Source organism: Manis pentadactyla, chromosome 3, assembly GCF_030020395.1.
Source record: "Manis pentadactyla isolate mManPen7 chromosome 3, mManPen7.hap1, whole genome shotgun sequence".
Classification (NCBI taxonomy): Eukaryota; Metazoa; Chordata; class Mammalia; order Pholidota; family Manidae; genus Manis; species Manis pentadactyla.
Genome location: NC_080021.1, coordinates 173,688,284 through 173,703,937, shown reverse-complemented (window position 1 = coordinate 173,703,937; position 15,654 = coordinate 173,688,284). Strand labels below are relative to the sequence as shown.

The 15,654-nt window shown below is 39.6% G+C and overlaps 1 protein-coding gene across 6 annotated transcripts in view; it reads right to left on the bottom strand.

Moving 5' to 3' along the window:
• FOCAD (focadhesin) overlaps positions 1–15,654 on the bottom strand; it is a 274,352-nt gene that overhangs the window by 17,305 nt on the left and 241,393 nt on the right. For all 6 annotated transcript variants that reach the window (XR_005025293.2, XR_005025296.2, XR_005025295.2 and 3 more), the window contains 3 exons: positions 13,690–13,805; positions 10,926–11,186; positions 10,199–10,288 (listed from right to left, as the gene is read on the bottom strand). Coding sequence is in view for 3 of the 6 variants with exons in the window: in XM_057498735.1 (XP_057354718.1) it covers positions 10,199–10,288; positions 10,926–11,186; positions 13,690–13,805 (467 nt within the window). In the remaining 3 variants the exon portion in view is untranslated. The remainder of the gene's footprint in view (positions 1–10,198; positions 10,289–10,925; positions 11,187–13,689; positions 13,806–15,654) is intronic.

Below are 15,654 nucleotides of genomic sequence, written 5' to 3'. Positions count from 1 at the left end.
AATAATTGACTTGTGTGCTGATGTGGCCGTTCTTCATGGAACACCATTTACTTGAAAGAATGAGTGATGGACAAACTATGGTTATTCAAATGAGTGTCTGACAGATCATTTTGTTAAAATTGCAGGAAGTGAAACTGTCACTTTAAGGACAATACTTGACAGATTTGTTGCCAATGATAACATCTGAGCTTTCAAGCGAAGATTAGATTTTTGGGAAATTTGTATCTGCTATTATGAGTTTGGCAGCTTCCCAATACATAAAAGATTTTTCTGATGAGACTGCTGGTGAGATGGTATTTTGATATTTTATAATGAAATGCATCAACATTTGGAAGACTTTCAAAATTTGGTGATTTAGTATTTTCCAAATGACCAATGTGTGATATTATAAAATCATGCACTGGTAAAAGGCCCAGAGTGCAAGACTGACCAATGGATTATAATGTAAAAGAGTATATGAATGATATGGTCACTGATATGGTTTCAGATTCCACATTGCAACTGACTTATAAGAAGCTACTTAAAAGAAACTTGAGTTTGGTGCAATATCAAAGAAAAATATCCACAATTATCTAAAAAGGACTACTAACATATTCTTCCTCTTTCCACCTACATATTGTATGAGGCTGGATTTTCTTCACACATTTCACCAAAACAATACCACAGCAGATTGAATGAAGCAGCAGCTGTGAGAATCCAACTGTCTTCTATTAAGCCAGACACTAGAGATTTCCAAAAATTTAAAAGAATGCCACTTTTCTCACTTTTTTTTGGAAAACATTTTTTCTTATTTATGTTTAAATGCAGCAGGTTTATTATTATTTTTACATAAATATTTTTAAATTTCCTAATATGGTAGTTTTTAATTTCTAATATGGTAAAATATTGTCAGATACAACATATATCAGTAAAAGCTCTTTGGAGTCCTTAATAGTTTTTAAGATGCAGAAGTAGTCCTGAGTCCAAAAAGTTTGAGAAACACTGTATTAACCATTTAATTCTCCCAGCCGCCCTCGGCAGTAGATATCACTATTAGAGTGCCCCCTTCACAGATGAAGAGACCAAAGTGCAGAGGTTAAGTAGCGTGCTTATGGTCACATAGTTATAAGCGGCCATAACTGGAACCCAGAGAGTCTGAACTCTTCACCCCTACCTTATTCTTACCTCTGTTCTTGCCAGAAATGCAGAGAAAACCACTGATCTTAGTGGAACATAGGAACCCTTTCGGGGACATCAGAACACTATTTAGTATGTTCTGGTGAAAATGCCCTCAATGGTACCTTAGAAACCCAAGTGAATAACACAGGACCCTTTAGCTCTAGGAACCACAGAATAAATTATATGTATTAGTTCCAACTATATTACATGCCTATAAGAATAGGATACAATAAATTACGTGAATCCAATAATTATGATAATAAGTAATTACTGAGTATTTGCCTTCATTCAGTCAGGCACTTTTTCAAGAACTTAACATCATGGATTAAATCATTTAACTCTCAAATCACCCTAGAAGGTGGGCACTATTATCTCCCTTTTAAAGGTGAGGAGACTGAGGCAGAGAGAAGTTATGAAAATTAACCAAGGTCCCATTACTAGTAAATGGGAGAACTGGATTTCAGACCCACGGGAGGCTCCAGGGTCCATCCTCTTAAGCATTTCCTATACTGCTTGTCCTTGCTTAAAATAAACTCATCTCCAAAATGCTGATATTCCAAATACTCTAACAGTGGTTCTCAAACCTTAGGATGCACCACAATTATCTGGAGGGACTGTTAAAACTCAGACTCCTGACCACGGGGGGGGCGGAGCCAACATGGCGGCGTGAGTAGGACAGTGAGAATCTCCTCCCAAAAACATATATACTTTTGAAAATACAACAAACACAACTAGCCCTAAAAGAGAGACCAGAAGACACAGGACAGTGGCCAGACTGCAGCTACACCAGCGAGAACCCAGCGCCTGGTGAAAGGGGTAAGATACAAGCCCCGGCCCGGCGGGACCCGAGCGCCCCTCCCCCCAGCTCCCGGCGGGAGAACAATAGGTAGAGCGGGAGGGAGACGGAGCCCAGGACTGCCGAACACCCAGCCCCAGCCATCCGGGCCAGAGCGCAGACACAGTACGTGCCCAGGGGCCCTGGATACTGGGGGAACAGGGCAGCAAGACCTCTGAGCGGGTGCCGAAGCTGAAGCCCCTGTGACAAAGAAAAGCGGGGGCTTTTTGAAAGTCTTAAAGGGACAGGGACTTAACAGCTTGACGGAAACAACCCAGGTCACAGTACAGCAGCTGGAAATTACAGGGAAAACCGGGCGCACTAACCCCCTGGGCAACAGCTCTGAGACCCCTCACGGAGGTAAACAGCCAAACAGCCCCCCCATCCATTACCCCTTCGGGCGCTGGGAAAGCAGAGAAGCAGCCTGAGACAAACTCCGCCCACAGAAAGAGAAATTTCTCCCTCCCGGCCAGGCAAGACACAAAGACCCACTCTACACGCAATTACCCAACACAAGCCACTAGGGGTCGCAGTTGCCCCAGTAAAGAAAGGCCAGTAGCAAGTGAAAATTTTGGCCCTCCCAGCTGACAGTCAATAGCACCTGTCAACATGAAAAGGCAAAAAAATATGATCCAGACAAGACTAACCCAGACAGCTTCGGCATCTGCTACATCTTCCCCTGAGAAGGAATCTGGGGAGATAGATTTAGCCAGTCTTCCTGAAAAAGAATTCAAAACAAAAGTCATAACCATGCTGATGGACTTGCAGAGAAATATGCAAGAACTAAGGAAGGAGAATTCAGAAATAAAACAAGCTCTGGAAGGACTTCAAAACAGAATGGACGAGATGCAAGAGACCATTAATGGACTGGAAAACAGAGAACAGGAACGCAGAGAAGCTGATGCAGAGAGAGATAAAAGGATCTCCAGGAATGAAAGAATTTTAAGAAAGCTGACTGACCAAACTAAAAGGAACAATATACGAATTATAGGTATACCAGAAGAAGTAGAGAGAGAAAAGGGGATAGAAAATGTCTTTGAAGAAATAATTGCTGAAAACTTCCCCAAACTAGGGGAAGAAATGGCCTCTCAGACCACAGAGGTACACAGAACTCCCATGACAAGGGATCCAAGGAGGGCAACACCAAGACACATAATAATTAAAATGGCAAAGATCAAAGACAAGGACAAAGTATTACAGGCAGCCACAGAGAAAAAAAAGGTTACCTACAAAGGAAAACCCATCAGGCTATCATCAGACTTCTCAACAGAAACCCTACAGGCCAGAAGAGAATGGCATGATATACTTAATGCAATGAAACAGAAGGGCCTCGAACCAAGACTACTGTATCCAGCACGAATATCATTTAAATATGAAGGAGGGATTAAACAATTCCCAGACAAGCAAAAGTTGAGGGAATTTGCCTCCCACAAACCACCTCTACAGGGCATCCTACAGGGACTGCTCTAGATGGGAGCACTCCTAAAAAGAGCACACAACAAAACACCCAACATATGAAGAAGGGAGGAGGAGGAATAAGAAGGGAGAGAAATAAAGAATAATCAGACTGTGTTTATAATAGCTCAACAAGCGAGTTAAGTTAGACAGTAAGACAGTAAAGAAGCTAACCCTAAACCTTTGGTAACCACAAACTTAAAGCCTGCATTGGCAATAAATTCATACCTTTCAATAATCACCCTAAATGTAAATGGACTGAATGCACCAATCAAAAGACACAGAGTAATAGAATGGATAAAAAAGCAAGATCCATCTATATGCTGCTTACAAGAGACTCACCTCAAACCCAAAGACGCGCACAGACTTAAAGTCAAGGGATGGAAAAAGATATTTCAAGCAAACAACAGAGAGAAGAAAGCAGGTGTTGCAATTCTGGTATCAGACAAAACAGACTTCAAAATAAAGAAAGTAACAAAAGACAAAGAAGGACATTACATAATGATAAAGGGCTCAGTCCATCAAGAGGATATAACCATTATAAATATATATGCACCCAATACAGGAGCACCAACATACCTGAAACAAATATTAACAGAACTAAAGGAGGAAATAGAATGCAATGCATTCATTCTAGGAGACTTCAACACACCACTCACTCCAAAGGACAGATCCACCAGACAGAAAATAAGTAAGGACACAGAGGCACTGAACAACACACTAGAACAGATGGACCTAATAGACATCTACAGAACTCTACATCCAAAAGCAACAGGATACACATTCTTCTCAAGTGCACATGGAACATTCTCCAGAATAGACCACATACTAGGACACAAAAAGAGCCTCAGTAAATTCCAAAAGACTGAAACCCTACCAACCAACTTTTTTGACGACAAAGGCATTAAACTAGAAATAAACTGTTCAAAGAAAGCAAAAAGGCTCACAAACACATGGAGGCTAAACAATACGCTCCTAAATAATCAAGGGATCAATGACCAAATCAAAATGGAGATCCAGCAATATATGGAAACAAATGACAACAACACTAAGCCCCAACTTCTGTGGGACACAGCAAAAGCAGTCTTAAGAGGAAAGTATATAGCAATCCAAGCATATTTAAAAAAGGAAGAACAAGCCCAAATGAACGGTCTAATGTCACAATTATCAAAATTGGATAAAGAAGAACAAATGAGGCCTAAGGTCAGCAGAAGGAGGGACATAATAAAGATCAGAGAAGAAATAAATAAAATTGAGAAGAATAAAACAATAGCAAAAATCAATGAAACCAAGAGCTGGTTCTTCAAGAAAATAAACAAAATAGATAAGCCCCTAGCCAGACTTATTAAGAAGAAAAGAGAGTCAACACAAATCAACAGTATAAGAAACGAGAAAGGAAAAATCACGACGGACCCCACAGAAATACAAAGAATTATTAGAGAATACTATGAAAACCTATATGCTAACAAGCTGGGAAACCTAGGAGAAATGGACAACTTCCTAGAAAAATACAACCTTCCAAGACTGACCCAAAAAGAAACAGAAAATCTGAACAGACCAATTACCAGCAACGAAATTGAAGCGGTAATCAAAAAACTACCAAAGAACAAAACCCCCGGGCCAGATGGATTTACCTCGGAATTTTATCAGACATACAGGGAAGACATAATACCCATTCTCCTTAAAGTTTTCCAAGAAATAGAAGAGGAGGGGATACTCCCAAACTCATTCTATGAAGCTAACATCACCCTAACACCAAAACCAGGCAAAGACACCACCAAAAAAGAAAACTACAGACCAATATCCCTGATGAAAGTAGACGCAAAAATACTCAACAAAATTTTAGCAAACCGAATTCAAAAATACATCAAAACGATCAAACACCATGACCAAGTGGGATTCATCCCAGGGATGCAAGGATGGCACAACATTCAAAAGTCCATCAATATCATCCACCACATCAACAAAAAGAAAGACAAAAACCACATGATCATCTCCATAGATGCTGAAAAAGCATTTGACAAAGTTCAACATCCATTCATGATAAAAACTCTCAGCAAAATGGGAATAGAGGGCAAGTACCTCAACATAATAAAGGCCATCTATGAAAAACCCACAGCCAACATTATATTGAACAGCGAGAAGCTGAAAGCATTTCCGCTGAGATCGGGAACTAGATAGGGATGCCCACTCTCCCCACTGTTATTTAACATAGTACTGGAGGTCCTAGCCACGGCAATCAGACAAAACAAAAAAATACAAGGAATCCAGATTGGCAAAGAAGAATTTAAACTGTCACTATTTGCAGATGACATGATACTGTACATAAAAAACCCTAAAGACTCCACCCCAGAACTACTAGAACTGATATTGGAATACAGCAAAGTTGCAGGATACAAAATCAACACACAGAAATCTGTGGCTTTCCTATACACCAACAATGAACCAACAGAAAGAGAAATCAGGAAAACAACTCCATTCACAATTGCATCAAAAAAAATAAAATACCTAGGAATAAACCTAACCAAAGAAGTGAAAGACTTATACTCTGAAAACTACAAGTCACTCTTAAAAGAAATTAAAGGGGACACTAACAGATGGAAACGCATCCTATGCTCATGGCTAGGAAGAATTAATATCGTCAAAATGGCCATCCTGCCCAAAGCAATATACAGATTTGATGCAATCCCTATGAAACTACCAGCAACATTCTTCAATGAACTGGAACAAATAATTCAAAAATTCATATGGAAACACCAAAGACCCCGAATAGCCAAAGCAATCCTGAGAAAGAAGAATAAAGTAGGGGGGATCTCACTCCCCAACTTCAAGCTCTACTATAAAGCCATAGTAATCAAGACAATTTGGTACTGGCACAAGAACAGAGCCACAGACCAATGGAACAGACTAGAGAATCCAGACATTAACCCAGACATATATGGTCAATTAATATTTGATAAAGGAGCCATGGACATACAATGGCGAAATGACAGTCTCTTCAACAGATGGTGCTGGCAAAACTGGACAGCTACATGTAGGAGAATGAAACTGGACCATTGTCTAACCCCATATACAAAAGTAAACTCAAAATGGATCAAAGACCTGAATGTAAGTCACGAAACCATTAAACTGTTGGAAGAAAACATAGGCAAAAACCTCTTAGACATAAACATGAGTGACCTCTTCTTGAACATATCTCCCCGGGCAAGGAAAACAACAGCAAAAATGAACAAGTGGGACTATATTAAGCTGAAAAGCTTCTGTACAGCAAAAGACACCATCAATAGAACAAGAAGGATCCCTACAGTATGGGAGAATATATTTGAAAATGACACATCCGATAAAGGCTTGACGTCCAGAATATATAAGGAGCTCTCACGCCTCAACAAACAAAAAACAAATAACCCAATTAAAAAATGGGCAGAGGAACTGAACAGACAGTTCTCCAAAAAAGAAATACAGATGGCCAACAGACACATGAAAAGATGCTCCACATCGCTAATTATCAGAGAAATGCAAATTAAAACTACAATGAGGTATCACCTCACACCAGTAAGGATGGCTGCCATCCAAAAGACAAACAACAACCAATGTTGGCGAGGCTGTGGAGAAAGGGGAACCCTCCTACACTGCTGGTGGGAATGTAAGTTAGTTCAACCATTGTGGAAAGCAGTATGGAGGTACATCAAAATGCTCAAAACAGACTTACCATTTGACCCAGGAATTCCACTCCTAGGAATTTACCCTAAGAATGCAGCAATCAAGTTTGAGAAAGACAGATGCACCCCTATGTTTATTGCAGCACTATTTACAATAGCCAAGAATTGGAAGCAACCTAAATGTCCATCAATAGATGAATGGATAAAGAAGATGTGGTACATATACACAATGGAATACTACTCAGCCATAAGAAAAGGGCAAATCCAACCATTTGCAGTAACATGGATGGAGCTGGAGGGTATTATTCTCAGTGAAACAAGCCAAGCAGAAAAAGAGAAATACCAAATGATTTCACTCATGTGTGGAATATAAGAACAAAGGAAAAACTGAAGGAACAAAACAGCAGCAGAATCACAGAACTCAAGAATGGACTAACAGGTACCAAAGGGAAAGGGACTGGGGAGGATGGGTGGGTAGGGAGGGATAAGGGGGGGGAGAAAAAGAGGGGTATTAAGATTAGCATCCAAAGCGGGGTGGGAGAAAGGGGAGGGCTGTACAACACAGAGAAAACAAGTAGTGATTCTACAACATTTTGCTATGCTGATGGACAGTGACTGTAAAGGAGTATATAGGGGGGACCTGGTATAGGGGAGAGCCTAGTAAAGAAAGTATTCGTCATGTAAGTGTAGATTAATGATAAGAAAAAAAAAAAAAAAAGCAGTTCCTGTGTGGTGACCTCCAATGAGTTCTACACAATGATATAAAGGGCATATAAAGGTGTAGGCAAAGGGTCTGTTTGTTTATACAGAGGATCAAAGCCTAATTTGGCTACCCCGAAAATGAACTAAGATACGATATGAAAAAGAACTTCCAACATCAGCACTCTCTGGAAGACTCATGCCAGAAGATGATCATCAAAAAACCCCAACAAATATCCACGCACTGCTACAGCTGTAGATGCACTCATCCCACCAGCTCCTGGACTTGCCATGGGAATGAAGAAGGAGATATCTAAGCTGGCCTGTGCATACAGTAAAACAACAAATTTGACTGGATCTATACTGTTGGAACTCAACCAAGAATTTGGAGAAGTGCAAATTGTAGCGCTCCAAAATCTTACAACCACAGACTATTTACTGTTAAAAGAACATATGGGATGTGAACAGTCCCCAGGAATGGGTTGTTCTAATTTATCTGAATTCTCTCAGACTGTTCAAGTTCAGTTGGACAATATCCACCATATCATAGATAAGTTTTCACAAATGCCTAAGGTGCCTAACTGGTTTTCTGGTTTCACTGGAGATGGCTGGTAATTACAGGTATGCTTTGGTTATGTAACTCTATTCCTATTATGTTAATGTGTGCGCACAATTTAATTAATAGTCTAAAACCTATCCATGCTGAAGTTACTCTACAAGAAGATATGTCAAAGAAATAATCAATCTTCCCAGGTTTTCTTCTGCATGCTACTTCTATAGCTTTTCTTCTTCCTACCTAATTACAACCTTTAAATAGAACTCGTGCCACATGTCGAATTTACCAAGTATTGTAATTCTTCCAAGTGGTAAAGACACCTCAAGACAAATGCTGGGCATAGAAGCCACAGGGCATAAATATGCAAAGAAGTAAAAAGCTAACCTTTTCAAACAATAAGGCTTCTCTCTCACTTACCAACTTAACATTTCCCTGTATGGCCCCGGAAGATGACTGGTTAGCCAGAGATGGGTAAGATTCCTCAAGGGAGGAACAACCTAAGACAGGCACAGTCGCAGGGGGCCATCAGGTGAGAAAATGGGGATCAGCAGAGGTGAGGCTTAGAACCTCCCCCCTCATGTTCTGAGAGAAATCTTCTGCATACATGGATATATATTGCCCTCGTCTAGCTCGGATTAACACATAATCTACAGGCACACACCTGATCATCTACATTTGCTCTCTTACAACACTAAACTCTGTTTTCTACCTTTATCTCGTATCTACCTACCACTTCAGCATTTTATTAAAAATAATAATAAGAGAGAAATGTGGTATCCACATATAAATCAAGTTTAAAAATCAAATGAATATTCATATTTGAACTGACTGTTTATAGTTCATAATGCATGAACAAAACCGAAAGCTTCTGTGATGACTGCCCTTGCACTGTTCACCATGTAACTTATTCACTATGTAAGAATTTGTACTCCAAAAAAAAAGAAAAAAAAAAAAAAACTCAGACTCTTGACCCCACCTCCAGCATTTCTGATTGAGTAGGTCTGAAGTGGGACTCCAGAATTTTCATCTCTAATCAGTTTCAAGCTGATGCTGCTGATCCAGGGACTGTGTTTTGGGAGTCACTGCTACACGATGTAGAAACTCAAGGATTCAACTGAATAGGCAAACTTGCCATAAGGTAAAATAAATGATAAGATGTCCACCAGCTACATGAAGCTCACAGTTCTCCTGATCTTCAGTATTACCTAGTATGCTGGGTTGCCATTTGAATAAGTATGCTCACTGGGATGTATTTATACTATAATTTATTCACTGTTGATCTACAATTTAAATTAAGCAAGATATCTTGTATTCTATTTGCTAAATCTGGCAACTTTACTTACATGCTACTTTTTCATTCTGATACCCTTTGGGCATTAATTATCTATGTCAGGGTTAATAGTGCTTCTTTTTCTATCAGCCACTTTTTGTCATTCCAAAAGGACAAATAACAGGTAAAGGGAAATAAATGTGAGAACAGAGTTACTTATTTCTGCCTTCCATGTGCCAGAAAGTTCCTTGGCCAGAATATTCCCATTTTTGTGGATTTTGTATTGAAGACATTGTCCTATACTAGGTGACACTAAAATGTTTTTGACAAACTGGGATTAATTAGGTTAAAAAGCTATTCATCCACCTATCTATCCATTCAACCACAAATCCAACCATACTACTAGGCTGGACATGAGACCCCACAGTGACACTGAGAAAGTTTCCTGAAATTAGCCAGTAACAAATATGACGCAAAACTAGTTTCAGCCCAAAGGATACTGTAATCACCTCTTCAACTGTAATTCCCACCTCAGTGGTGAAAAAAATATATAGATGTGTTATTACCTCGGTAATCTGGGCAACCCGGTTGGCTTCATCATCTGTCATTTCCGAGAGGCATTTTGCAACACTGATATATAACTCAAGATCATTTCTCTAGTAAAGAAAAAACCCCAAGCATGTCACAATACAACATAAGACAATAAGCATATTCTCAATGTTCTGACAAATTATCAGATTTGCTTATTTCCATGAATAGCACCTTTTAATTTTAACCAAACCAAAACATGCAGCCAATCATTTAAAAAACATCTTTCCTGTAATTTTACATTTGTGTGGCTGTACTTACTGCTCCTTATCAGAACCCATCATTCCAGATTTTTAATTTCTATGTTAACATTACAATTCAGAGGCCAGCTGGAGGAAGGGAATGGCTAGGATTAAGTCGTTTGATATAAATAATATCCTGGACAATACCCCAGGGATTCTCCAGGTGTAAAGTGTAAGGGTTTCTGAGCTTGCTCACTTTCTACAGGCGTTTGGTAACAGTCCTAAGAGCACATTTCTTGGTACAGCATTGGTTAACCCGCTTTTGAGCTTGTTCTAAACTTTGGTTCTAAATATTTAACCTCAATTTAGATCTTGGAAGCAAACACATCTTACTGAAGAATGTGGTTATTTCTTGCTAGCCTTCCCACCACATTCTTAAACGTACACCTCCCTGCTTTGCCAAAAAGGCTTTAAAAAATCCCAAACATAAATTGTCAGGAATGTAAATATTTTTGTGCCTCACCCGAATCTTATTTGGCAGAAGGTCAAAAATTTTTCCAGTAGCGTCAGAAAGCAGACTCCAGAGGTGGTGGGCAGGGCTGGGCAGTTTCATGGACTGGCTCAGACCCTGTAAGGCACTCAGGCATAACTCAGAATTGGAAAGTGGAGAAGCTACTTTAAAAACTCCCACCATTAAGTTTTCAACAAACCCCAGGAGCTGTTCATCAGAGACATGTTTTATCCACAGAGGCGCAGATACCAGGAGGTATTTCTTGCTATTTGGCTGGAAGCAAAACAGAAGAGGTCAGCGTAAACAGGCAAGTCCGGGCTTGCAATGCTCAGAATTTCTAGGTCATCGCTGTGTGCGAGGGCAGACTGAGAGATGAAAGGTTCGGGTTACTTCCTTGCCCCTCATTTTCCCACAGCTTCGTGGTTCAGCGCAATTTTGGCTGCTGTAGTGACTTCTGATCCAGGGTGACTCATGTGCATATATGGTATCTGCCAATTCATCTGTGAACTACTTAGCTTAAACCTTGGATCTTTTCAGTGAGGAGAATAAAATGCTACTTTGAAAAATACATGACAGTTGCTATTCAGTCTTAAAGGTCACATTCCCTGGCAAGAAAAGCATCTGAAGATGGAAGGTTTATCTGCTGGAAATTGACTCAACAGAATATAAGGTATTATTAATTTCTTCTCCTGAGGAAGCATAAGGGTATTAAGGGGCCCTGGCATGCTGGGAGCATTTCTGACCAAAGGAGAATGAGCTGAGCCTGTGGGACTGCTCACGGCATCTTAGCATTCATGAGAGCTGAGGAGAGGCTCCCCGACCCCCAGTGAGAGTCCATACCATAGACTTTAAGAGAGCAGGCTTCAGGATTTCTTAGAAACGAAAGTATGGTGGTGAAGGAGCAACAAGTTGAAAACAAGTGGTATAAAACATAAAATCTGACAAAACTAGTAGATGTCAAAAAAGATCAGTCGAGTTGCATGAGTTATCTGCAAAGTTCACTTTAAAGAACATGCTATTTCAGGTCACTGTTCAAAATGAGAAGGCATGTAATTAAGAAAATGAATTCACGAACTTAATTTGTTAATATAAAAAGATACGTCCATAATCAAGGACAGATGCAGAAGGGTAGCACACAGCTAAAAAGGAAGTGGAAGAATAAACTATAGAAAAATTTCTGAGGTCAACCAAACAGGCTGTTAGAGCTACAACTGATTCAAAAGGAAGGAGGAACTAATAGAACTGTGTTTGAGACATGTGCTTTGGAGTTGGCCAGACTGTCTTGCATTTATTAACTATGTAAACTTTGTTCACCGTCAGCTTGCCTCAGTTTATCAACCTATAAAATGGAAATAATAAAATTTACTGCTCAGATGCGAAATAAGCCAGACACAAAAGATACCATATTGTATGATACCATTCTAAACAACTTCTAAAGTCTTATAAAATTTAAATTTCCTGGCAAGTTCTTTTTAAAAAGGCAAAATTATTAAGACAAAAAGCAGATCAGTGGTAGCCCAGGTCTGAGACTGGGAGTCGGGAACTGACTCCGTGTAGGCACAACAGAACTTTTTGGGTTTGATGGTAATATTACTGGTGATATGGAAATGTATGAATGTACTAAAACTAATCAACCTGTTCACTTAAACTAGCCATATTTTATGGATTATTAATTATAACTCAAAGTTGAAAAAATTGGCTTGTCAGGGTTGCAGAGAGATTAAATCTGATGTCTGAAAGTGCTCATTGAGTGCTTACACACGGCAGGTACCCAGCAAGGACTCATTGAGTGGCAGCTAGACGGGAGCTGCTTGGAGCCGACACCGAATGAAGAAGGCTGGCAGAAAGGATGCAGATCTCAATAACATCCACCTTCAATTAAAGAGAATTAGGAGATGTACGAAAGCTAAGAAGAAAAAAGTGCTTACTCAGGACTGAGGCCAAAAGATTGAGGAAATGATAAGAGGGCTTTATACTTTTCTCAAAGAATTAAAGCCTTCCAGAAGAGAAGAATAACAGAGATGAGATCATTTAACTTTCAATCAGCTGGTAAACTTCTAAGGAATCATGGAATGTGCTTTTTTTTTTTGCTTGAAACATACTCAAAATTGTAACATCTTTACTAAATGTCACATCTTTAAACAATCTCCCCCTATTCTTCTTATCCACTTAGCCTGCACCGTGGAAGGTGCTGGCGCTCTCTCTCTATCCCAAATACCAGGCCAGATCGCCCCTTCCTCAGCCTTTGCTCCAGGTGTACATGCTAGCCAATATGTCCCACTCTCTCCACCTCCACCTTCCCACCTACATCGTGTCATGCCTCTAACTTGATGCTCAATGAAATCCTACCAAGCCCTTCAAGGCTCACCTTAATTGCTGCTTATTCTGGGAATGGGAGGGATCATACATTCAGTACATGAGGATTTGCCTTTCTCTTAATACCTACTGAAATGATGATGCATATCATATAAATAAATAAGCCTAGGTTCCAATAACTCTCTAACTCTCTACCTGTATGATCTTCAGAAAGGAAATTTAATGTCTCTGATCATTTTCCTTTTTTTGTAATAAGTGGTAGGTGAAAGCATGAATGGTGACGGCTATGGCAGAGCTCTGAATTGCGTAATTTTCCAATCTGCTGGCCAGCTACTGTGAAGCCCTCAGTTTCTGGAAGATCCCATTTGTCCACCTTTGACTTTGAGAAAACACACCCAAATGAACACTGAGCTCCCTGAAAAGAGCCTCCTGTTACCCAACACCTGTAACTACTACATACACTCAGACCGTGGATCAGTGGTGGGGTCACCCACAATCCTAACAGTGCAGTGGCATTCTGGGATGACTGTGCCTGCGTCACCATAATTTCAAGGCACAGTTGCTGTATCTCTTCACCTGAAAGAGAAAAGAGGAAAGAATAGCTGTAATGTAGCTGCCTCACTATCTCATTTTCAGGCTTCAGTATCTCAAATCCATCACACCAGCAGGCACTTTAGATATTGGCAGAAAGGATGAAGAATAGGGGGAGATTGTTTAAAGATGTGAAATTTAGTAAAGATGTTAAAATTTTGAGTACGTTTCAAGCAAAAAAAAAAAAAAAAAAGCACATTCCATGATTCCTTAGAAGTTTACCAGCTGATTGAAAGTTAAATGATCTCATCTCTGTTATTCTTCTCTTCTGGAAGGCTTTAATTCTTTGAGAAAAGTATAAAGCCCTCTTATCATTTCCTCAATCTTTGGGCCTCAGTCCTGACTAAGCACTTTTTTCTTCTAAGCTTTCGTACATCTCCTAATTCTCTTTAATTGAAAGTGGATGTTATTGAGGTCTGCATCCTTTCTGCCAATATCTAAAGTGCCTGATGGTGTGACAGCTACAGGTAACAGAACTTCAGTAAACCAAAAGGTGTATTAAGAGAATTTTTGTTATGAGGCAAAAGAATGTACCCACTGGCATCAGATTACCAAGCATTAGAACTACTAGGGGCCTTCAACCAGCTTGGGAAATTTCTCCTAGGTAGAGAGAAACCTAAATACTCAAATATAGTTGCCCCTTGAACAACATGGGTTTGAACCACTTAGACATAGATTTTTTTTTCAGTAAATATATTGGAAAATTTTTTGGAGATTTGCAACAATTTAAAAATGTTTCTTTTCTTTAGCTTACTTTATTGTAAGGCTACAGTATATAATACATATACATACATATATATTATGTTATCAATAAAGCTTCCAGCCATCAGTACGCTATCAACAGTTAAGTTATGGGGAGTCAAAAGTTATACATGGATTTTCAACTGCCCAGGGGTTTGGCACCCCTAACACATGGTGCTCAAGGGCAACTGTATTATCAAAAATCGGAGAAAATTCTAGCAAAAAATCTCTTTGTTTTTCCTTCCTTTCTCCCCTGCATTCAGCACACAGACAAACCCGGCTAGGTCTTAAGGATTTAAAGATGTAGCCACATTCTCCAGTGATGAAGTCTTTTTAGTAATCTGATCCTCATCAGGAGATGTAGATTCCCCACCAGACCTTTTCTTTTTTCTGAGGACTTTTACTAAAAGATAAACATTTTCAATATAGGACACAAACGCAGGGAACGGGCAGGAGAACATATTTTTCAAATGAAATCTCTGGAAACACAGTATGGTGACATCATATCTTACACAGGGATTAGAGTCAAATGAAAGCGTTCAAGTGAAAAATTGCTTATTTTTCACAATCATCTTTGCTTATTCCTTAAACTAAAAACAAATTATAGTACAGTACAAAATTTTCTATATGTATTAAGCAAGCACCCTACTGTAAATAATGGAGCACTCATGGCAAATACACAGCACTGTTAAAATTGTTCTCCCTCCATTTTTTTTGGAGGTGGGCACAAGTATATGAAGTCAAACCTGCATATGCTAGCTCCATAAAGGAGGCTGTGGTGGACTGAGGTGTACGTTCCCTCTGTCTCTCACCACGAAGTATCTGTGGTAAACAGAATTATGGCCCCCAAAGATGTCTACATCCTAAACCCTTGAACCTGTGACTATGTTACCTTGCATGGCAAAGGGAATTTGCAGATGTGACTAAGGCTAAGGACCTTGAGAAGAAGAAATTATCTAGGATTATTCAAATGGTCCCATTAATCACATGAATCCTTATATGCAGCAAATCTTTCCTTGCTGCAGAGAACTATCAGGAAGACAGTGTCAGAAGGTCTTAGCACCTCTGTTACTTGCTTCAAAGATGGAGAAAG